Here is a 25,184-nt window from a genome sequence, read left to right as displayed (position 1 = left end):
TTGAATCATAGTAATCAAACCTCATCTTTTCATCTTTCAGTACTCATTTGACAACAAGACTGATAACTTTGATGACCTGCCTGCACGGTTTGGTTATCGGCTACCCAGCGATGGACTGAAGGTGAGTGCTGGAGGTGTTTGTCTGATAAAATAGTTCGATAGTTTGCTTTAAAGTGGACCTATCATGCTATATTTGAACAATATATTGTAGGGCCATACCTATATAAAACATGTCTGTGAAGTTTCTTTTTCAAAATACCAAACAGATCATGCATTTTAGTCATGCCTCATTTCGCTCTATTTGCTCTTTCCAGCCCTGTTTTTGCAAGGGCTGATTCTGTGAAGTAGCTTTAATGCAAATGAGCTGCAGCTGACCACGCCCCCCTGCAGGAGAGGGAGATCAGCTGCTGGAATCTCAGAAGAGGGGGAGGAAAAGAGAGGCTCCGTCCTCCGTGTTTTATTTTATAGAGTCGTTATTCATTTGTTTTAAATCTCAATAAATAACAAAGAAGACCTTTGACCGGCACTTTTCAAATTTTGTCCGGAAGATTTAAACTTTAACATGTTGACCGGCGAAAAAAAATCTAACTGAAACTCTGCCGCACGGTTCCCTCGTCCCTTGGAAGAGGCGGAGAGGTGGGTGTTTTTCATCTGCTGGTGGACCACCGGAGAGAATTACAACAGGAGCAAACGCTTTCCTCGGGGAGGGAGAAAAAGAGCCAGCGCGTCCACAGCGGAGAATAAACAGAAGGGCAACCATGCGCGGGAAGTCTTCTTCGCTGCTTTTGTGGCAGGACTACAGCGCCACTTACAGGCCTGGCATATGTACTACAGCGTCTCCAGCGCTTTCGAGCGGTCTCGTGTGAACGGACACGTCACGTGTGAACAACACTATTCCGGGCTGACGTCAGCTAGGATGGAATCTGTATCCGCTCGTTGTAGCCCCGTTTTTTAAAAGATTTGGGAATGGAGGAAAAGAGAGAGGGTTGTATTTTCTGACACTTGGTGAGTTCCCTGGAACACCGGGGAAACATATTCATGTATAAAAGACGTACTAAAGTGCATTTTTCATGATAGGTCACCTTTAAGGCTTAACGGCAAGTCCAAGGTTTATATAATCACTGATTTCATTTTTTCAGTTATTTTCCCACTGAATTACAACTAAAGCACGATAACATTAAACAGAAAGATGGTCCGAACTTTCTATCTGTCTTGAAAAGATTATACATGTACCAGGAAGTGAACAAAAAAAGCCTAACTTTTATTATGATTAAAGCAAACAAATGTAAATGCACAATATAAATGCAAACATGTGTTTTAAAGATTTTTGTAATTAATGTTTATCTTCAATTTACAATATGTATTGCTGCCTCCAGCATCACTTCAAATTGAAGATTACACACTGTAGGACTACTGCAAGAAATATTCAAATGACTGGTGTAAGGGCCTAAATTAAGCTCTAGGTTTAATAATGTTATATGAAACTGCTCCCAAACATTACTTCTCTGTGTTGAGCATTGTAATACATGTGTGTTGTTGTGAGTTCTCTGTTTGCGAACCCCCCCACCCAGCAACCCGTTGCACATTGCTGGATCCACAAAGCTCACAAACACTAGCGATGATTCATGTCTGCCATCTAAGCCGGTCATTGTGAAGTTTCCCACTGTCAAGAGCCCAGTGGTTGTTGTTCAAACGCTTGTTAGGGCACAGAAGCAAACTGATGGCAAAACACTGAACGTCTTGTTTTGTGTTTGTGTATACGTTCAAGCTACGTAGCGTTTGTCTGCACACTCTTATTCATTTACTGCCCCTTATCTGAACTTAAGGATACTATGTTTAGCGTTATTAATCCATTATAGCTTTCCCACAGCATAACTTTGGCATCGTGACACGAGTTGTGATCCCATGGTATATTTTAGGAATCAAGGCTCTGGTTGAAATTATTGGTGACTTCAGTCTGACAATAAAGAATTGGAAGATGCTACAGGTGGACACACCCAAGTGAAGGAGTTCAAGTATCTCGGGGTCTTGTTCTCGAATGAGGGAACAATGGAGCGTGAGATGGGCCGGAGAATCGGAGCAGCGGGAGCGGTACTGCAGTCGCTTTACCGCACCGTTGTGATGAAAAGGGAGCTGAGCCAGAAGGCAAAGCTCTCTGTCTACCGGGCCATTTTCGTTCCTACCGTCACCTATGGTCATGAAGGATGGGTCATGACCGAAAGAACGAGATCGCGGATACAAGCGGCCGAGATGGGTTTTCTCCGCAGGGTGGCTGGTGTCTCCCTTAGGGATAAGGTGAGAAGTTCGGTCATCAGGGAGGGACTCGGAGTTGAGCCGCTCCTCCTTCGCGTCGAAAGGAGCCAGTTGAGGTGGTTCGGGGCACCTAGTTAGGATGCCACCTGGGGCGCCTCCCTAGGGAGGTGTTCCAGGCACGTCCAGCTGGGAAGAGACCAAGGGGTAGACCTAGGACCAGGTGGAGGGATTATATCTCTTCGCTGGCCTGGGAGCGCCTTGGGATCCCCCAGTCAGAGCTGGTTGATGTGGCCAGGGAAAAGAAAGTTTGGGGCTCTCTGCTGGAACTGCTACCCCCGCAACCCGACCACGGATAAGCGGGAGAAGATGGATGGATAACCAATATTTACTAAGGGATCATGGCTAGTTTACACGTCAACAGTTAGTTGAGGTTTGAAGAATGAACAAACACATTTATTAACTGAGCATCATTAAAGCTAGACAAACCAGAAATATATAAATTGTGTCACATCCCTACTGTTGGGTGTTGACACCACACCCTCGTTTTAGTGCCGTGTCACCGGGCAAACAGCAGGGATTATGGCATACTGTCATATTGCTCTCTGTGTGTTTGAGCATATTATGTAATATTTTGTATTATAAAATCTGAGAAACCACTTGGTCTCCAGGTCATCCGCTCCATGTCCTAAATCCTATTCTGATCACTGCAGTTTATTTTTCACCTCTGCTGTCTAGCCGGGCCAGAGAGGCTGTGTGTCATGCAGACATGGTGCTATTCCCCGGAGGCTAAACTCAATCGTTCCATTATAAAGTTCCCTTCCTCTGCCCTGCCCATGTCTGTGTCTCTCAGGGCAGTGAGTTGTCTTCAGATGTTATTTACAGCTGCACTCAGCAAAACTGTAATGTGAGAACACACATTATCTCAGGTAAAGAAGGAGTAGATAATAATTCTCCATCTTCTTCTGGACTAGCTGAAGACTTGCTGTATTTGTCAAACAGTATTGACACTTTCTGGGCACTGTTTCAACAGATTCATAAAAAAACTCCACCTTCTCATCATGCATACCCTGCAGATATGTCTAGATAGTTTGCTGTGCACTTACTCTTTGTCTTATGCCATTTAGATCTCTCTCTTCTCCCAGCCACAGCCTCCTTTTTAATTTACTGGCACTATTTTCACCAGCTGCTGTGTGAGTTGTATTAAATGACAGGAACACATATTTAACTTATTTCTTCTCTACCAACCATTTGTACAATAAGCTCCTAAATGCATAATGCAACAAGGAAAGAGGAACAACCTTTTAAAATGATATTTACATAGCATGCAGACTACAGGACGTAAGTACATCTGGCAATTTCTCCAACTCAGTAATTTGTCAATACTTAATGTATGTATGCTGTTTACTCACACTGTACATTGAACACATTTGGCATTTTCTTTTATTATAATTGGTTAAACTCCCTTCAGAGGCACTATCCTTGCAGTATTGCAGCAGTATAATGCCCGGAGAAACCTCTGGAATCACAAGCCTGTTTACCCTTGAAGGATTTCCCACAGGGAGCGTGGCTTCAAACAGAGCCCTCCCTGTTTCCATTTTGAAAACAGTGGCTGTTTACAGTTGCCTCGGGTCTTAGAGCAAGGCCCCTACCAGCCTGTGTACAGTCTCAGTGTGAAACAGATCAGTATTGCTTGAATATCCGAAGTGAATGTAGTGTAGTAGTTTAATTTTAGCGATCAATTTGGCTTTAAATGTAGCATGAAAAACGTTGAAACTCTACACTCTTTTAGTTTTGACACGGTATGCCCCTGTCAATATCTAAATGAATACTGCTGACTAATATTAATTTTTGATGAATAAGGTAACGTCAAACAGTGGACTTAAAATCACTGATTACAAATCTCGACTTTAATCTTAAAAAGTGAATGAACAGCAGGGAGAATCAGTCCTCGTGTTTGTTCACAAAGTTGTTGTTCCCTTCCAAAATTCATACAACACACTTGTAATCTGTATGCGGGAATTTAAATGTATGAAAAAAGAAGTGTTTTTAAAGCATGAAAGTTCGCAATGTTCTGCTTCTGCCATAACATGCAGTATTTCCATCTGAAATGAAGTGACGTCGAATAACTATTTACTTTTTCTTTTGGTAAAAAGACATTTTGCTGAGATACATCTTACAGAACACAATACTATTTTGCACACTGTGCAAGTGACTGTTATTTTTATATATATTGACTGCTGTACCTTTTATTTTTATCTTGTATTCCTCTTAATGTGGTAATTTATATATACAGTATGTGTCTATGTTTTTATGTTTATTTAGGATCCCCATTAGCTTTTGCTCTTGGGTTTTTCTCCGGAAGTTTTTCCTTGTACGATGTGAGGGCCTAAGGTCAGAGGGTGTCGTATTCTCATACTGATATTCTGCACAAATTGTGCTGTTGTATTTACTGTATAGTGTCCTTACTGTAAGGTAATTATTACAGTACAGTACTTTGGCTCGACCAAAAATCGTTTTAAAAATGTGCTATATAAATAAAACCTGATTTGATTTGATTTGAACATTCAAGACATAAGTCCTGACATCATTAACAACATTAACAACATCACCAACATCATCAACAATCTCATCCACTTTCAATATCAATCTCAGCCAAGGATGAGTGCACAAGACACCCACCAGGATATATAATTCAACGTTTCTCAACCGGAAGCATGATAGATTTCTATGCATAACTCCAATATGAGTGCGCTTCGAACAGTGGAGAGCTAGTCTGGCAGTCTTGTTTTTAGCTATTTATAATTTCTGTGTAATTTCTGTGTTTTTGCTGCTGATGACCTTATGACCGGACAGTACTCAAGATGTGACAAAACCAGAGACTGGATGACTTGTTTCAAAGTGGTTGGTGTTACATACATTTTCTCTTCACAGCTATGCTCCTTCCCATTTTAGTTACGATACTGTCAATTTGCTTTGTCTACTTTAAACCAGAATCAAGAACAATGCCAAGCAACTTAGTGTCGTTTACCTGTTCCACTGGCTGACCAGCCAGCGTCAGGCTTCATTGAGGATTGCTGCTTAACATATGTCTGGATCCGAACACCATTGCTTTTGTTTTTGCAATGTTGAGTACCAGTTTGTTATTGTTGACCCAGTCTGCTATGGCTTTAATCTCTATTTTAAGTAGATTGTTTAACTCACTGCATGTTGATGCTGTACTGTACATTGTAGAATCATCAGCATACATTATTACACTGGACTTATTTAATACGTAAGGAAGGTCATTTGTGAATATTGAATACAACAAATGCCCAAGCGAACTCCCCTGTGGGACCCCACACTGCGACACCTTACTTTCAGAAAAGCTCCCATTGAAAAAGACTTGCTGCCTTCTCCTAGTCAGGTAGCTCTCCATCCAACACATAGCAACAGAACCAAAGCCATAGCATTTGAGTTTGTTCAGCAGCAGACTGGGATCGATTACATCGAAAGCTGAGCTAAAGTCTAACATGACAGCTCCTACAAGCATCCTATCATCCATGCTCTTTAACCAGTCGTCGGTCATTTGTGCAAGTGCTGTACTTGTAGAGTGACCATCTCTATAGGCATGTTGGTAGTTTGTTGTCACAAGATTGTTACTTGAAAAGTAGTATTGAATTTGGGTGTATACTATTTTTTTCTATTAATTTACTTAACACTGGGAGGAGACTTATAGGTCGACTATTGGAACCAGCAAAGGTTTTTCTTTTGTCCTTGGGTAATGGGATAACCTTGGCTTCCTTCCAGATCTCGGGGCAAATGCCTTGCTCCAAACTTTCATTAAAAATGTGACTCAATGGCTTGGATATGTATTTGGCCGTCATTTTGAGCAGTTTACCATCCAAGTTGTCAATCCCAGGAGATTTATCATCGGACAGATGTAAAAGCATATTTTCAACATATTCTTGTAACATTGTGGAATTCAAACATGCACTGCTTTTCCCTCATGATGCGATCTTTAATGATGTGCTGTGACACTGTGTCCTCAACTGCACCCATGACATTCCTCAGCTTCTCTACTTTATTTGTAAAATAGTCATTAAAATGATTTGCAATATCTGCTGGCTTGGTAATGAATTTACCCTCGGTTTCTATAAAGGAAGGATGCATGTGTGATTTCCTCCCCATTATGTTATTCAATACTTTCCATAATTTCTTTCCATCATTCTTAGAATCACTGATTTTCTGCATGTAGTTTTCCCTCATTCTACATTTATTCAATTTGGTTACCGGGTTTCTTAGTTTACAGTAATGTTGTTTGTCACATAGAGAACCTGTTCTGTCTGCAGTTTTTTTAGCGTCATCTCGTTGGACCATTAAACTTCTCATCTCGTCATTCAACCAAGGTGCACACTTTGACCGGGCAGACCATTTTCTCATTGGAACATGCTGATCGGCAATCCCCATGAAAGACTTCATAAATACACCCAGTGCTTTTTCTGGGTTTTCCTCATGGCAAACATTAAACCATTGCACATTCTTTACCTCCTCCCCTTATAAGACCTTCTATCATTTATCTTGGAGCCATATTTGGTCTTGCGTACTATAGCAACTAGGTTATGATCACTAAAGCCAACTGTGAGTGACAACACTTTAGTGCAGTGCTCTGGCCTGTTAGTATAGATGTGGTCAATGCAGGTCGTTGTAATAGCCCCATGTTTATTTGTAGCCATTCTGTGTTTCTATGTTTGATTATGTTGGTATTTCTGTATACCTACATTTACACCTACGATTTGTCTGTAGCTCACACACAGAAGATTGACAATAAAGTTGACTTTGACTTTTGACAAAGGGTTAATGCGATGGAAAATGGAGGATTTGAATCAAATCAGCTTTAAATTGTGAGTAATGGCAGAGGAAAAACTTGGGTTTAGCAGCCTACATTTCTATTTAAGTATGACCCTCTCCGAAAGATCTATCCCTGTATAAAAAATAGCCGTGTTCCCTTTTTGCAGAAAGTTCGTGGCACACCACTAAGGTTTTTTTTTCCATGTGCCCAATTTCACTTCCACAATTACAGACTGATTGAAGACTGAATAAAATGCTTAGGACTTTGGAAAGTCCTAGTGGTTTTGAGGATGCGGCAGCAACACTGGTTAAGTAACTGAAAACACACTCACCCTTTAAAATGTATTAAACAATATAATGAAGTAGGAGAATTTCTATTCTTGTCCCAATAAAGTCTTAAATGTGTCTATGTGCTTAGACTCTTTAACACTACAACCACGTAAAACTGCCTCCAAAATATTTCTGGGCAGCTGACTTATTTTGTTACTTTAGAGGCAGCAAAATCAACTTCCTCCTCTCAGTTAGGAAAAGCCAACATTTACTCCAACCTCAGTCATTTCCTCAAGTTAAAATCTAGATGCATTTGATTGAAGCTGTGGGCGTCCAATAAGGGGGCGGGAAACTCCCAACCTATGTCATATCTTTCCCTGAGTATTGCAGGTCGAGCAAATATAGAAACGTTGTACATTAGGGAGGATGTTTTTGCTTGTCTTTTTGTGTGTTTCCTCTGGTTGCTTTAGTTCATTCAGAATTCAAAGACATGCAGGTTAGGTGAACTAAGGGCTGTTCATTTCCGAAAGTGTGATTTTGAGTTATTTGCTGTCTACCCATTACACCTAGTGTAATCAAATTGACTGACTAGCTTTTCTTATCTTTTAACTGCAGTAATGGGTCACACATTTACCTAGCTTCAGTGGCCTCCCCTGACCCAAGTGTGAGAATATAAGCTTTGTATAACAAAGTATTCCCTGAATGAATCCAAATTAAAATCCACTACTGGGTGGCTTAAGGTGTAATGTCAATCCCTGCTCATGCCTTGTGTTTATATAATAAACCAGTATAGCCCGTTGTCTGAATAAACATGCTCACATCTGCTGTGTCAACATGTTAGAAGGGAAATGTTCACTGTAAGAGGAAGTTGGCTTTTCCTCTGTCTCTTCAGTGGTTTGTCATGGAGATGAAGCACTATTGTGGTTTCTTATTGCACCTGCATGAGTGCTTTTTCTTGTGCTTGACTCTGGTAAATGTATGTCAATGAGCTAGTCATAGATGTTTTATTCAGATAAACCCTGTCAGTGTCCAGATTACTCAATGTACGTAACCAGCCATATACTTTCATTGTGTCTGAACAGCTGCTTCACTCCGTCGTTCTGTTGAAGAAGTTTCAGGCATTTATTTTTCACCTTCCACTACATTTTCTTAGCCAGTCTAGAATGTTACCCAGATGAAACTTCACATCTTATAACATTCCTGTCCTGGGTTAAGTGCAGTAATGGTTTAAGGTGGTCAAAGGTCAAGGCCACACGATGCTGGTAATCGTAAATATTGTGATGTAGACTAGTATGTTATGTTGAATAATGCTGGCTACCAAAGTATGGTCTGAAATCTAAACAGGGCTGTCTTCCAAATCACTTTGTTTTTGCTGTTAGTACATACTGCAGCTGCACTCTCAAATTGTGTACTGTTGCATTATTGGGGTGCACTACTTTGTCCTAAAATGTTGCCTTGAACTTTGACGCTTTTGATCGTATCTGCTGCGCTAAAAACACTGTGGGTCAGAATAAAAACAAATCTGCAGTTTTGTTTTAGTTTTTAAAGCATTTGGAATACTATGTTTTGAGAAATACTTAATAAACGTATGATAGCACATGTAATGGAACGCAGTGAAAATGTGCAGCATCACCTGCTTCCTGTTTCGCTCATTCATAATTTAGGGGGATTTGAAGTGGTTCAGGAAGGTTAAAGTCTGGAATCTGAACATTCTGTGTGTTTGTGTGTGTGGACTCAAACCAGCTTTAATCTCCCAGGAAGCCCCAGTTAGGCAAGAGCCAGTTATGAAAGACTCCGAGCAAATATGCAAACAAGTCCTACAGTGGGATGGTTAGTGGTTGGATTAAGTGTGATCACTGTGCATTATTTTTGGAATAGTCCACCGGAGAAATCCCCCTCAGATTTAATTCTGCAACAACAGAAATCCCTCTGAGTTTGTGGCACTTACTCACTGCATTGTGGAACAGGAAGAAATTAAAGGATTTATGCTGCTTGACCCTTGATCGTAGTTTATTTCTTATTGTCTTTATTATGTGTATTGGTATAGGGAGAATCTGACTTAGTGTCAGAGCAATTCATGGCTTCAAGTGTCCTTACACACTGTAAAATGATTCCACACACATGTACAGATTTTGTATTTAGGAAAATATTTTGGTTGTGTAAGATTTCTGGTATCTGAAGAGGAATGAGATTAGTCAGTGTATCCTTAGCTATAATTCCTGTTGACAGTCTTTTTAATAAGGGAGCATGGCTACCTTAAAACTATTAATTCACCCTAATATTATAAGATTTTTACCTAAATATTATGTTTCTTCCTTCTCGCCTCAGTCTTGTTCCTTCTCTGTGACGCTTGTTACTAATTATAGTGCAAATGGGGTGCCAGCCTACTTTTCAACATCACATGTTTGATGAATATTTTATCCTCATGTTTGGTTTTTCCAAACTTTGAGAGCTTGACTCAAGACTTATGCAAGAATTGAAATTGTGTTTGATATCATAACAACACAAGCTTTTTCAGGGAGCTTGTTTATAATTTGAATTTTATATACAGGGTTCGTACGGTCATTGAAAACCTGGAAAAGTCATGGAAATTGAAAATGCAAATTCCAGGCCCTGGAAAAGTTATGGAAAACAATATTTTTCCCAAAGTTTTGGAAAAGTCATGGAAATGTAACTAAAGTTGCGTCAAATATAATTTACATTTAATCTAGTCGCTGAAATAATCTGCGGTCGCGAGCTGTTATTATGTGCCATCATGACGCGCATGGTGTTATTTTTTAATATATGAAGCGCGAGCTGTGTGCTCGAGTCTTCCTGCCTGTCGGCTGAACTCTGCTGCTCCGGGATGAGGGTCAGCTACATTATCTACGGTGCGTTCGTTAACTGTGCGGAGTCACTGTGGCACAGACTGCACCGCTGGTGAACAGCTGTTAGAACGGGCCGTTCAGGTGTTCAGAGCAGAGCGGCAGAGCGTGATGCAGTAGCGTAGGCAGAAATGTACTTTAGGGTGGGCCTGTAAAAAATAGGGTGGGCCGGATTTTCTTCTGCGCATCAGAAGCTAACAACAATCCCCGCCGGTACCGGTGGCAAATTACTTTTAGAATACTTTTGGAATACTTTCTTTTTCCATAACAGATGGGTATGTTTTGGTGAACAGGAGACACGTATTTTACTGTTTTAATGGCTTATCAAGAACTCAAACACAACATCTTGGTGTCATTCTGGACAGCTCTCTCATCTGCACCACACATAAAAAACATCACCCGGACTGCATTCTTTGTACTGTCTTAAAACCTTTCCTTGGAATATGTTATGAATTATAAGGTGTCCTTGGGTGCTTTGAAAGGCGCCCCTAAATAGAATGAATTAAATAATTATCATTATTATTTATTATTATCTGAAACGATGTAATAACTTTTAAAACTTGTTCCAGTCACTTGCCCCATGCATTCAGCAGCAGCAGGCCATTCACTTTGATTTTATCTCGTTATAAATGTCATCATTTCGACAATAAAGAAATGCTACATAAACGTTATCTTGCACATTTTATCTAACCATCTCCGTTTCTAACTTTCAATATATTTTAAAAGAGATCTCTCTCTCTCTCATCTGCTTGCGGGGGCGGGGCCTTACAGACACGCTGCATCTCTCTCTCGCTCACAGACATGCTGCAGCGCTGTGCAGTGTGCACACAGTTCTGCGGGGAGGCGGGGCTATTTCATCGTTATCAGAAAATGATCGTATAGATCGCTGCTAGATGAGGGCAGTGGGGGCTCTTCTTGGAGTCTGGCTTTTAAAAAAAAAACAAAGTTCATTAGTGAACTTTGAGCCATCATTTATTTTGCAGGCAGCTCTCTGCCTCTCTCACGTTATTATGGCGCGCGCCGGAACCAACTATCAGTTTTTACCGTAAATGAGTTCGGTTCAGAGGATAAAGCACATACAACATTAATTAAACTCGATATTTGTTCACTTGAATTTCACTTTGAATTATTGGATATTCTCAATGGGTGAATACATTTTTTTATAATAATAATAACAATTTTTTTTTAAATGACACCGAAGCTTTCTCAGGGTGGGCCAATGAGTAAACCAGGTGGGCCTGGGCCCACCCTGGCCCTATGGTGGCTACGCCACTGGCGTGATGTGAACTGAAACGTTTTTCTGTCGCAATATCATTTAAGGAATCGTTGAGCTAGCTCACTAGCATACATTGTCACTATCTGCTAGCGTTAGCTTTAGCCTTCGTGTTCTAATCGTTTTTTTCATAGGCTATAAACAGAGGTGGTATAAGTATAGATCTTGTACTTGATTAAAAGTAGAAGTACTCAGATCTTATACTTTAGTAGAAGTAGGCTACTCAGATCTTGTACTTAATAAAAGTAGAAGTACTCAGATCTTGTACTTAATAAAAGTAGAAGTAGGGGAGACCAGGGACAGTTGCAACACTTTTTGGGCTTTTCCCCAATAAGTAAAAAACTATTTACAATAACTATTTACTATTTACTATAGGATAGCCATTTTGCTATATTATACATTATCAATATGTCAGCTTTTTTTTAAACTCACCTGTTACAACTGTCCTTGTGTACAGGGACAGTTGTAGCACATGCCAGGCACGGTTGTAACATGTTAATAACGGTTACCTTTTTTCACACTACATGACAACAAATAGGGAAAGCTGTCAAGATTTGAATGGGGTTTCACACATCCTCCAACAAACAATGAACAATGAACAGGATAACAGATAACACACACAGCATCATCCTCTGTGAAGGATTAAACTGTTCTCTGAGAGGTGCTTCTACCTTAATTATGTGGACCTACCTCCTTTGAGCTGAGACCATAATATACATCCGCTGCCTCCATCAGGTAGTCTCTCAAAAGCATCTCCTGCTCTGTTGAGAACACCTTCTTTGGTGTCCAGTAGCCTACTCTTTGGGGTGATTGTGATCCCTGACTCTCCAACCTCAGCCTCTTTTTATGGAACCGGTACAGGGTGACATGGCATATATCCAGGGACTTTGCCACTTCCCTGAATGATTTGCCCTTCTCAACTTCATTTGAGGCCCTCTGCAGCAGAACAAGTGGCACTCCCCTGTCTCTCTTCCTCTTTCTGAAATACTGTAAACACACACACTTTAGGCCTACTGTACAGTATTTTATTCTGTTTATTTTTACAGGGACAATGCACACCAACCAACAATACAACTGTATGCTTGAATGAACAATTGATCATTCAAGCAAATTAGCCATCATTGCAAATGTGCCATGTTACAACCGTCCCGTTACAACCGTCCCAGGACCACCAGGCTTGCTTGCACCCCCTGTGAACCTGCCTGATTGCTAGCTTGACCCATATTTAGCTAGTTATATTTGTAGCTTACAAAACAGTGATTCTAATAATACTAGTTTGGATTCCTTGACATTTGAACTCAAGACGGTATCCAAAAAATACATCATATAATTTTTGTTAATATTTTACCTCAGAAACACACTTTTACTGATATCTTACGCGAGAAATTCAAACGTGGCTCCTTCTTTTCTCAGCGATCTTACCATCTAACTGCGCATGTGCAGAGTGAGTTTTCATTTTGTGATTGGAGATATTGAAGGTGTTACAACCGACCCGTGTTGCAACTGTCCTTGGTCTCCCCTACTCAGATCTTGTACTTTAGTAAAAGTAGAAGTACTCAGATCTTGTACTTGAGTAAAAGTAAAAGTACTCAGATCTTGTACTTGATTAAAAGTAGAAGTACCAGAGTGTAGGAATACTCTGTTTCAGTAAAAGTCCTGCATTCAAAATGTTCCTCAAGTAAAAGTAGAAAAGTATTCTCATCAAAATATAGTGAAAGTAGCGACAGTAAAAGTAGTCGTTGTGCAGATTGGTCCATTTCAGAATAATATATATGATATGTTTTATAATGATTGATCATTAAAGTTTTCTCAAAGCTGGTAAAGGTGCAGCTAGTTTGAATGACTTTGTATACTGCAGGGTAGCTTGTGGATTTACTCCAGGTGGAACTAAAGTCTGATATAACACTTATATTTCACATCATTCATCCAGATCTGTGAAGTAACTAAAGGTATTAAATACATGTAGTGGAGTAGAAGTACACCATGTACCTCTGAACTGTAGTGGAGTCGAAGTACACCATGTACCTCTGAACTGTAGTGGAGTAGAAGTACACCATGTACCTCTGAACTGTAGTGGAGTCGAAGTACACCATGTACCTCTGAACTGTAGTGGAGTCGAAGTACACCATGTACCTCTGAACTGTAGTGGAGTCGAAGTACACCATGTACCTTCAGGTTCAGGTTATAGTTAGAGAAAAAGACAAGGGTTCCATCCTGACACTAAAAACAAATACAAACAACAGACACATCTCTAATAAAGGACTAGTAAAAGTACAAGTATACCCTGCTCAACCAAATCTCAAAATATATAAAAAACATTTTAAGAAGGAAAACACTAGTACAAACATGGACATTCAAAATTCACAATTAAATAAATAAATAAAAATAGGCATCTGTGTGACGCTCCTATGATGTGTTAATTTGTGCAATAGCTGCTGGGATAAAACTGTTTTTATACCGCTTCGTTCTACTCCTTGGGACAAGTAACCTCCGGCCCGAAGGAAAAAGCTTGAATTCTGAGTGCAGAGGGTGGGAGTCATCGTCTAATATGGAGCTGGATAACCGCTGTAACTGCCTGAGGTACAGGGTCTCCAGGTTTAGCTGTGGCTCACCAATCAGTCTGCTGGACCACTTTATGATCTGACTCAGAGTTTTTGCTCTTTAAAGTCAGGTTACCAAACCATGACATTAGTGAAAAAGACAGAATTGACTCGATAAAAGCACGATAAAACAATGAACTGTAGTGGAGTAGAAGTACACCATGTACCTCTGAACTGTAGTGGAGTCGAAGTACACCATGTACCTCTGAACTGTAGTGGAGTCGAAGTACACCATGTACCTCTGAACTGTAGTGGAGTAGAAGTACACCATGTACCTCTGAACTGTAGTGGAGTCGAAGTACACCATGTACCTCTGAACTGTAGTGGAGTCGAAGTACACCATGTACCTCTGAACTGTATTGGAGTAGAAGTACAAAGTAGCAAAACATTGAAATACTTAATAAAGTACAAGTATCTCAAAACTGTACCCCCGTATAGTACTTGTTGAGTTTATGAACTTAGTTACTTTATACCAGTGGCTATAAAGATAGAAAGACTAAGCCTTGCACAGAGGCATGAAAATACATTTTCAAAAAATGCTCAACAGTGCTGCCAGAATTATAAACTGACTGCTACACAATTAAAATAAATGCTTTTATATATTTCTATTAGATGTGACTCTTTGGCGTTTCTGTTATTATTGACACTGCTGCTTTAGTTGTTCTGACTGCTAACATCCTGTTAGTCCTCATTTTAAAGCCGATATTCCGTGGGGTCGGGGGCTCGGATCCTTGTCACCTTTTTAATACCTGATGAGTTTGCATCCCTGACTACAGTTGCTTCAGCGTGTAGAAGCTAGTAAGCCTACTATTTGATTTGTTTTAGATAGGCACAACATGTTTCATATGCAGACCTTATTTTCCTGTTCCATGTTCAAATAAACCATTTTCAGTGGTAATTTTTTTTGGTCATGGAAAATTAGGTAAAGGTCATGGAAAAGTCATTGAAAATCATTGGTGAAAAAGTGTATGAACCCTGTATATAGTGTTACTTCATTTCCCAAGTACAGTTCATTTACAATGAAGAAAACACATTTCATGAATATATCCTTTTATATGCAAACAACAGTACCTCATATTTTCGAAGGATCTTAAAAACTGGATGATTAAAAACTATAAATATTGTTACCCAAAAAATGCCTTATATCACCCATCTGACAGAGAAGTGGAAATATATAATCATTTTAAGATAGATAGATAGAATCGGAGGGATGAAACCCTCATTAATGGTCACACATGCAGAGCACACAGCACACACAGTGACATTTGTTCTCTGCATTTAACCCATCCTAGTACCAGGAGTCTAGTACTAGGTTGTACTAGATCAGTCATGTAGTATTTTTGCCCAGGCAGCATTTTAACTACTTCTCCTTTCAGGATTTCCTCCTCTTCGCCAGTTATTTCCTGTTTTCCCCGCTCTTCTCTCAGCTGTTCTTAGTTGTGTTTTTAGATGCTTTTCCTACCCAACAGAGGGCGCTCTCGCCACGTGTTTTAAAATCAGGAGCAGGAATGCGAGTCAGTGGCACAGTGATGTCATTCAGCAGCAAGGCTGGGCTGCACTTGAGGGAGGCACCCAGAGGTGACGGCACTGAGGGATGGGTGATTCCTCACACGTGTCCCCCTCCCTGATGTGAGGTTTCACAGATTTACCTCATCTCTAAAAAACGTGACCTTTCATACGTCAACTCTTATTAATGTAGAGCTACATTGGGGCGGTGCATTAAGTCAGCAACTTTGTCTCGTCTCCAGTGTAGCAGGGTTCGTTCTGTTAGCAAATGTGATGTGTCACCCTGGTAAATTTCCATATGTGGTTCAGCTGCTGACGGTGTGTGTATGTGTGTGTGAGAGAAAAAGTGCTGACTCTCTTCAACATACAGGCTTTTTTTAATGTTGGCTTTAAGAGAGAGAGAGAGAGAGAGAGAAGGATGAAAGTGTCTGCCAGAGTCCCACAGCAGTCCGCACTCACTTCCTGTCTACCACCCTGCCTCTGACACACACACACACACACACACACACACACACACACACACACACACACACACACACACACACACACACACACATACACACACACACTGACAGAGGTTTTAGTTATACTAGCACAAGAGCAGCAGAGGTTTAGAAATCTATATCATGTCAGGTCCCTCCCTTCTCCTCTCGTGTGTTTTCCTTTCATCGTCTTTTCTTCATTTAACTGTGCTGGTTCTTCTCTTTGTTCACTCTCTACCTCTTTTTGTCTTCACCTTTCTATTTTTGTCTATCCTCTGTTTTTCCTTCTTTTGTCTGCATTTCAGAGACTCTGTGATCCTTTTGCCTCCATATTAATATCTTTTGCTGAGTTCTGCCTTTGTTCTCCTTCCCTTTATCACTCTGTCAGCCTCTCTGTCTCACCTCCTCTTCCACTCTTCTCACTATCGCCTTCTCATCAGTCACTTCAAAAGCTGTCGTTTGAAATGGGACTAAGACAGGAAGCAGCGTTGGGAGGAAGAGAGATGGGAAGTACAAGGGCCAGAGTTGTTCAGGGCAAACTGAAACCCTGACAATAGGAAACAACAACTACACTGAACAAAAATATAAACGCAACACTTTTTTTTTTGCTCCCATTTTTCATGAGATGAACTCAAAGATCTAAAACATTTTCTATATACACAAAATAACCATTTCTCTCAAATATTGTTCACAAATCTGAAATAATCTGTGATAGTGAGCACTTCTCCTTTGCCGAGGATAATCCATCCCACCTCACAGGTGTGGCATATCAAGATGCTGATTAGACAGCATGATTATTGCACAGGTGTGCCTTAGGCTGGCCACAATAAAAGGCCACTCTGAAACGTGCAGTTTTGCTTTATTGGGGGGGTCTGGGGGGGTCCGAAAACCCTTTCTGTCAAGCCTCTTTCACAGTATGCAGACTTACTATACAGGTCTCTGACAAAATAGTGTGAACATGTCCTTAACTGCGATCTGATCACTCAAAGTTTTAAGTAACAGAACAAATTGTGATGGTCTGTGCTAATGACTTGTCAAGTAGCTATGAAGACATTGTTATTTCTAAAAAATATATATTTTAAAATAACACTACACTACAGTCTGTGATTTGCCTACAGTCCAACTGTCAACATTAATTATAATAAACACTTAAATCACTAGCAGATTCGTTTAGATCTGAGCAGCGCTACACCAGAAGTGTGAGAAAGGGATCTAATGACCATTCACGTCACTTTCAGTCTGCAGACATGAATTCCTGTTAGTGCGCTTCAGTAACCCCTAATTGCTCCAGTAACCCCTAATTGCTCCAGTGTAGCTTTTTATTTGTTGACACTGGAGGACACACACTCTGAGTTTAATACAGGGGTAAACTGAATGAATGTGAAGCAAGGTCTAGCAAGAAGATAAGTATGACATTATTACTTCCAAAGGAAAGGATTTTGGCAGCTGTTGCTCAAATATTAAAATAATATAAAAATTAAAACCCTTTAGAGAAATAAAGATGAATGATCAGATATAGCAAAAATATAATAGGGAAGTAATACAGCATTTGATATTGAGAATATTTCATTCAATTTGTTGTGTAACATACTAGGTATTCATTATGACTGGTCTTTTCGATCTGTTTTTGGTCTGAAAAACACACACTGTTTGACATCAGTCCTTCATTTATTAAGAGTTTTCAATCTGTCAACTTAAGACTGCTCCTTACACCAGTAGCATAAAACATTTCAATAGTCCCGTTTCTTAAAAGTAATATTTTCAAAAAAAAGGCATCATTTATTTTTATTTATTTTTTATTTCCAAGGAAACTTGGTATAAGTCATTCATGTATTTCTCTCACCATGTCTGATGATGTCATCCCTGCAGGGCTTCCTGATTGGTGCACGACCAGAAAATGCGTGCCAGCCCATCGAGCCTCCGCCCAGGGACAACCTGACGGGGGCCTTCATCGTCCTCATCAAACGCTTCGACTGCAACTTCGACATCAAGGTACAGGGTTACACTGGTGGTGTGTTATAGACAGAAGTCCTTCCTGACCAGGCCACACCCTTAACCAACGTCATCCATCGCTAGTTTGATCCAAACACAACTATATCAACTTTATTTCATAACATAACTTGTTTTGTTCAGACAGGGAATTATGGCCCCTCTATTCACTTACAGGCTTCCTGTGCTTTTTTGGTCATTTTAGTGCCTAGCAAACATAGACAGCATCACTTATTTCAGCAGATGTTAATCATAAGGTCAAGCATCCAAAACAGTGTGTGAGGTAGAGTACACTTATGTGTGTTGCCTCACACTGCAATTATATCAGATCAAGTCTGGTTGCAACAGGAAAACAGGAAGTGGCCATTTCCCTAAACACATTTCCTGCAAGAGCATGTATCCCACTCCACTGCCTTGTCTAGTTTTGCGTGTGATGCAGGACTTGTGGAGCTGGAATGTTGTGTTTGCCTTATAAGCAGTGAAGTGGTTGAAAGATGGAACGAGAGACCGATCTGTTGAGGCACAATGCAGTGTTCAGGGTGGTGAAGGAAGGATACGTTTTGTGTATTGATATTTTCGCTTAGTTTAGCAGTATAGACAAAAACAACGCACGTGCCTTGTTTGCTACCGTTGACAGACTAACAAACCCCCCAGTGTCAGTAGCCTCTGAATTTCTATCCACCAGGGCCTGCAATGAATTTGCCTCCTTCTTCACTGACAAAATTCAGACAATTAGACAAGCAGTCAGTGCTTCTGTATCAGGTACAGCAAATGTTTTGTCCCTGTGTCCACCTAAAATCAATTCAGACATCATGACACAATTCCATCAGATTAATGATATAAAAACCTAGAGGACATTATTCAACTTCTGAAATCCTCCTCTTGCTGCCTTGATATGATTCCAACAGGATTTTTCTAAAATGTTTTTCATTGCATGGCCACAGATCTACTTCATATAGTAAACAAGTCTCTTAACTCAGGTGTTTTTCCACAGGCCCTGAAAACTGCAGTCATTAAACCGCTCTTAAAAAAGAATAATCTAGATGCTTCAGTAATGAACAATTATAGGCAAACCTCCTATTTCTAGGTAAAATCATTGAAAAGGTAGTTTTGTGTTCCAGTCAGGCTTTCAACCAAACCACAGCACTGAGACTGCTCTTGTAAAGGTCTTCAATGACATCCACTTAAACACAGACAGTGGCAGAACTTCAGTGTTAGTATTATTAGATCTCAGCGCTGCGTTTGACACTGTTGACCACAACATATTACTAGACCGACTAGAAAACTGGGTGGGACTTTCGGAAACAGTTCTGAATTGGTTTGAATCCTACTTAAAGTACAGAAACAACTTTGTTTCTATAGGTAAATACACATCTGAGTTGACAAATATGACATGTGGGGTTCCTCAAGGCTCCATCTTGGGGCCTCTTCTCTTTAACATCTACATGCTACCACTGGCTCAGATAATGAAAAACAACAAAATATGTTACCATAGCTATGCGGATGACACCCACATTTACATAACCATTTCACCAGGAGACTATGCTCCAAGTGCATTGAACAAATCAATGACTGGATGTGTCAGAACATTCTCCAATTAAACAAAGATAAAACGGAGGTAATGGTTTTTGGAGCCAAGACAGAACGTATAAAAGTTAGCGCTGAGCTTCAGTCTGCAATGTTCAAAACAACAGAAATCTAGGTGTAGTCATGGACTCTGACCTGAGTTTCAACAGTCACATTAAAACAATTACTAAATCAGCCTATTAGTGATGTGTCTGTCGCTAACGAGCAGGTTATTTTGAACGGCTCTTTGGTACGAACGAGGGCAACCGAGTTGTACTTGGTGAAAGCCATTCTTTTTATCGTTCAATCGTTGGTCCGATACTCAATGCCTGCCAAAATCCACTCGCCTTTTAAAAAGCTTGATTTTGTTCCCCACACGTATTCTGTGAAGACCCGCCCCTACTCTGATTGGTAGGTTTCAGCACGAGGAGTGAGATGGGGTGGGTCTTAACGGAATACGCGAGAGAGAGGAGTCATAACAAGTGGTACAGGACAGGTAGACGACGTGTTTTTCGGATGGGAAAATGAGCCAAACGCAGCAGCATTTGGATGCACTTCAATCAAAACCCAGGCCGTGATAAAGCGCACCATTTGTAATGGCAAAATATCCTTTGAAGCAGGGTCAACAAATAATCTCCATCGCCACTTAAAAACACAGTATCTAATATTAAGAGTTGCGTGAATTTCATTCAAGGCAAGGCAACTTTATTTACTTAACACATACAGAGGGTAAATTCAAAGTAGTACATTCACTGACATGAATGATATGGCGCCACCTTGTGTCATGTTTACAATGCAGATTATTGACATTAGGTCTGGCAATACAGTCAATCATTATCCTGGTGATTATTTCGTAGATAAACCTAGTAACCCGCCACCCTTTAAAAAAACGGCTCTTTTGAACGGCTCTTTGAAAGGAACGGAGCCATAAGATCCGGCTCCTTTCAAATAGCCATAATTCCCATCACTACAGCCTACTATCACCTAAACAATATATCTAGGATAAAAAGACTAATGTCACAGCAGGATTTTGAAAAACTTGTCCATGCTTTTATCTTCAGTAGACTGGACTACTGTAATGGTGTCTTCACAGGTCTCACTAAAAAATCTATTAGAAAGCTGCAGCTGATTCAGAACGCCGCTGCTCGAATCCTTACTACTGTAACACTAAAAAAGTGGATCACATCACTCCAGTTCAGAAGTCTTTACACTGGCTTCCTTTATGTCAATGAATTGATTTCAAAATACTGCTGCTGGTTTATAAAGCATTGAATGGTTTAGGCCCAAAATACATTTCTGACCTCCTGCTAAATTATGAACCATCCAGAACTCTCAGGTCTTCTGGGACTGGTCTGCTTTCTGCCCCCAGAGTCAGAACTAAACATGGAGAAGCAGCGTTCAGTTATTATGCTCCAAATATCTGGAACCAACTCCCAGAAACCTGCAGGTCCGCTACAACTCTTACTACTTTTAAATCCAGGCTGAAGACTTTTCTTTTTGCCGCTGCTTTTAATTGATATATTCATATCTTAAACTGCACTGTATTTTTTATTATGTTTGCTTTTTAATGCCATTTTCTTAATGTCTTTCATTTTTGTAAAGCACTTTGACTTGCCTTGCCTTGCCTTTATTGGGGTTAGGTTAGTCCCCTACGTGTACCGTTTTGGTTTGAAGACCCTGGTTCGCGGAGGACACCAAAAAAGTCCTAGAAAAGACAACTTAAACTTAACTAATGTCCATTTAAAGAAAAGAGGAATAGTTTTGGCAAAAACTAAAAAGGTACCATGGGGTACAGGAATCCGTTTTGGTTTCAAGACCCTGGTTCACCGAGGATACCAAAAAAGTAATAGAAAGACAAGGTAAACTTAAAGGTGGGGTATGTCATTTTGGAGAAACCAGCTCGAGTGCGCTAGAATTTGAAAATACACAACCGGAAAAAATCTGCCTCTTCCTTCAGACTTCCTTACAGAGCCCCTCCTCCAACACACACAAACGCGCACATGACCAATGAGGGCACGAGATAGGTTTGCGAAAACTAAAAGGTACCATGGGGTCAGATTATAATTTTCCAAAGGGGGGTTTGTTTAGCATGAAACACTTGAAATAACTAAAGGACAAGTTAAACAAGAAAGAGGAAAGAAAGGGAGGTCATAGAAAACTATTTCTGCAAAAAAGTTAGCATTTCAGATGTGTGTATCTCACACGACTGCACTGTAACTTTTATTAATGTATCTTTGCTTTTAAATGAGTGTTTTTAGATATCATTTTATAATATGTTTCTTAATGCTATTAAAGGTGGGGTAGGTAAGTTTGAGAAACCGGCTCGAGATACACTTTTTGTTATATTCCATGGAATGCTCTTAACATCCCGATAGCAATGAATATCTTAAGTGCTTTGACAAAAAATCCATTAAAAATGTCATCTGTGGAAGCCGTAGTACTGTAAAAAGCACGACCAATCATTTTAGCCGGCCCAGCATCAAAATAACTGGATGGCCTACCTGCCTGTCAGCCTTCCATCTGTGCACAAACTTACCTCGTGCCCTCATTGGTCATGTGCGCGTTCGTGTGTGTTGGAGGAGGGGCTCTGTAAGGAAGTGGCAGATTTTTTCCAGCTGTGTATTTTCAAATTCTAGCACACTCGAGCTGGTTTCTCCAAAATTACCTACCCCACCTTTCATGTCTTTCATTTTTGTAAAGCACTTTGAATTGCCGTGTTGAAATGTGCTATATAAATAAACTTGCCTTGCCTTGCCTTGTCTAGAGGATGGGTGAAGAAGATAAAGGGGAAATAGAAAAAGAGTAACCTGCCTTTGTCCGGCCATTTTAAAGCATATAACCTTGGTTAAAGTCTAATTAACCGATGCAAAGTCGAACACAGTGGCTATAAATTAACCCAGAAGTGGGTCAGCTGCAGTTTTGAAGGAAACACATCAACTATTATTTTGCATACAAATAGAATTTGCTTCACCAGTTTCAATGTCTCTGCAAGATTCATCAAGGATTAAACCTTGTAAAAAATGACTACAAAATATGAAGAAAGTAGGAAAAGGTTGTGGCTCCATGTCTATTTATTTTGTATTCAAATGCTGTTCGACCCACAGACTTTCTTCAAGATTAACAATCATTGGTCTTGAGGATCGCCTGAGGGCCGAAACAGTTTCCCTCTTTGAGGTCTCCTTCCATTGATAAGCATCTCAATACATCCAAGATGTGTGTAACCTTTAAAGTATTTAACATGAAATAAAGTCCAAAACACTCTAGATATATATATAAGTTATAGACGCTGGAGTCCTTGATGAAACACTTCTTATTATAGAATTTCAAAAATGTACTGTAGAGACATTCTTTCCCGACCTGGAGACATCCTGAATCGTTGCCAGATACTTCAGCAGTGAACACATTACCTTTCCCCCAGAAAACCTCACGTTTGCGGTTTAACACTTGATACATCTGGCAATGGTGCTAGAAGCAAGTGAGTTTTATTATTAATACAGCACCCTCCGTTGATTCCCAAAATGGTTTGTGCCAAAAGTAAAAAGTGACGTTTTTTTAAAAGTTTCTTTTAGTCACTTACATTTTTTCACTTTTGCTTTAAAGGGAACTAAAAGCATAAAACACCATGTGGTAGATGCATCTTAAAGCTCAGGGTTTTCATGAGTTCAGAGTAAAAACAGAAGAGAAGATGGAAAGCAGTGAGGTAGAGAGAGGAGAGAAAAGCCAGCCAGGATTAGGAGAGTGAGAGCAGAGATGAGTAATGGGGGGGAAAGAGAGGAAAGCATGCAGCCTCTTGGCATCTCTCTGCTTTTTACCCTCATACACTCTTACCTTTTCAGGGGGACGACGACAGTACACTCCCTTGTACTGTCCCCCCCCCCCCCACCCGTTGATTCACTCTCACACTGCCTGTCCACCCCTCTTTCACACATTTATTTTCTTGGCACTTTCTCTCTGTTAGTCTTTCACTCTCGCTCATACAGCCTTAGAAGGTCTTACTGCTTCTCACACACACACACACACACACACACACACACACACACACACACACACACACACACACACACACACACACACACACACACACACACACACACACACACACACACACACACACACACACACACACACACAACCAGAAACATGTTGACAGACATGGCAGTGAGGTGTTCCCTCTGCTGGAGTGTAACCAGACTCCACATAGCTGTGCGTTAGACAGACACACTATATAAACATTATACACACACACACACACACACACACACACACACACACACACACACACACACACCAGTCTCTCTGAACTATGTCAGGTTTGACATTTAACCTCCTGCAACCCTCGAAGGAGCAGCTTTGACTTGTTGAAGTTTACTCTGATTTCTCCTTGTTGAGAGTAGATTTCTCCATTTTGAGGGTCATAAAAAGCACATTAATGGTCCCATGACATGCTTTTCCGGTTATTACCCGTCCCCTTGTGTGTTATGTAGCTGTAAACGGTCTGCAAAGTCACTGTGACGAAGGTAACTTTGTCACTGTGGACTGACGGCTTCGGGCCTTGTAATATTGCACATGTGGTTTAGTTTGAAAGTGTTCCCCCTCCCGTTTTGTCTGTGGCTGGTGATTGTGTTCACCTGGTGCCCTGTGTTGTCCCCCCCCCCCCCCCCGCCCCCCACCTGTGTCTTATTGGCCTGATTAGTGTGTGTGTATTTAGGCTCTGTTTTCCCTGTCAGTGGACAGGTAGTGTGTGTGAGATCCTTATGGCTGCTGACTGTGTTCAGGTGGACAGCAATTGAGGCTGTGAATCATGTGCCCATGATTTGAATTAATGCCCACACCGGGTTGTATTTGGACGTTGGTCATAGTGACGCAACGGACCAATCCGCGGAGCTTCGCACACACACACACACACACACACACACACTCACACTCACACTCACACTCACACTCACACTCACTCACTAAGCCTTATCTTTTCTCAGCCGCGGATCGTCACACACACACACAGCCTGGCTGGCAGTGTGTGTGTGTGCTCAGGCTGAGTTCCTCGGTGTCTCGCAGACCCCACGCAGCAACCAGGAAACGACACCAGTAATCCAGCTCACACTGTCTGCTCCTCGAGCCCCAAAGGGCAGAGCAGCGAGCCCCGCAACGTCCCGCCATCACGGCACCCAGACCCCACGCAGAATTCTCATCTGTTTGTCATTACTGGTGTCATTTTCTGGTTGCTAACAAACCCCATTGTAACATATAAACACTGATGTTCCGCTGTAACGGTGGTGGACTCATCAGAACAGAGTGGGCGAGCTGACCAATCAGAGCACAGTGGGCTCATATGGAGGGGGGGGGGGGGCAGGAGCTCCAACAAGCCGTTTAGGACAGAGTGAATACACATGCTATATACAGAGACGCTGTATGAGAAACCAATGTGAGTTTGGAACATTGAACAATGTAAATATATTCTAGTAGACCTCAACAATGGAATTATGATCAGTAGAAATGGCCATGTCATGGGACCTTTAACACTGTAATGCATTTCTCACCAGCAGCACCTCAAAGT

At 40.8% G+C, this 25,184-nt stretch overlaps 1 protein-coding gene across 1 annotated transcript in view; it reads left to right on the top strand.

The window, feature by feature from the left end:
• rnf13 (ring finger protein 13) overlaps window positions 1-25,184 on the top strand; it is a 56,822-nt gene that overhangs the window by 3,711 nt on the left and 27,927 nt on the right. The window contains exons 3-4 of the mRNA XM_034236408.1: window positions 41-121; window positions 17,945-18,067. Of these exons, the coding sequence (XP_034092299.1) occupies window positions 41-121; window positions 17,945-18,067 (204 nt within the window). The remainder of the gene's footprint in view (window positions 1-40; window positions 122-17,944; window positions 18,068-25,184) is intronic.

Source organism: Gymnodraco acuticeps, unplaced genomic scaffold, assembly GCF_902827175.1.
Source record: "Gymnodraco acuticeps unplaced genomic scaffold, fGymAcu1.1, whole genome shotgun sequence".
NCBI lineage: Eukaryota > Metazoa > Chordata > Actinopteri > Perciformes > Bathydraconidae > Gymnodraco > Gymnodraco acuticeps.
This window is presented reverse-complemented; position numbering and strand designations above follow the sequence as displayed.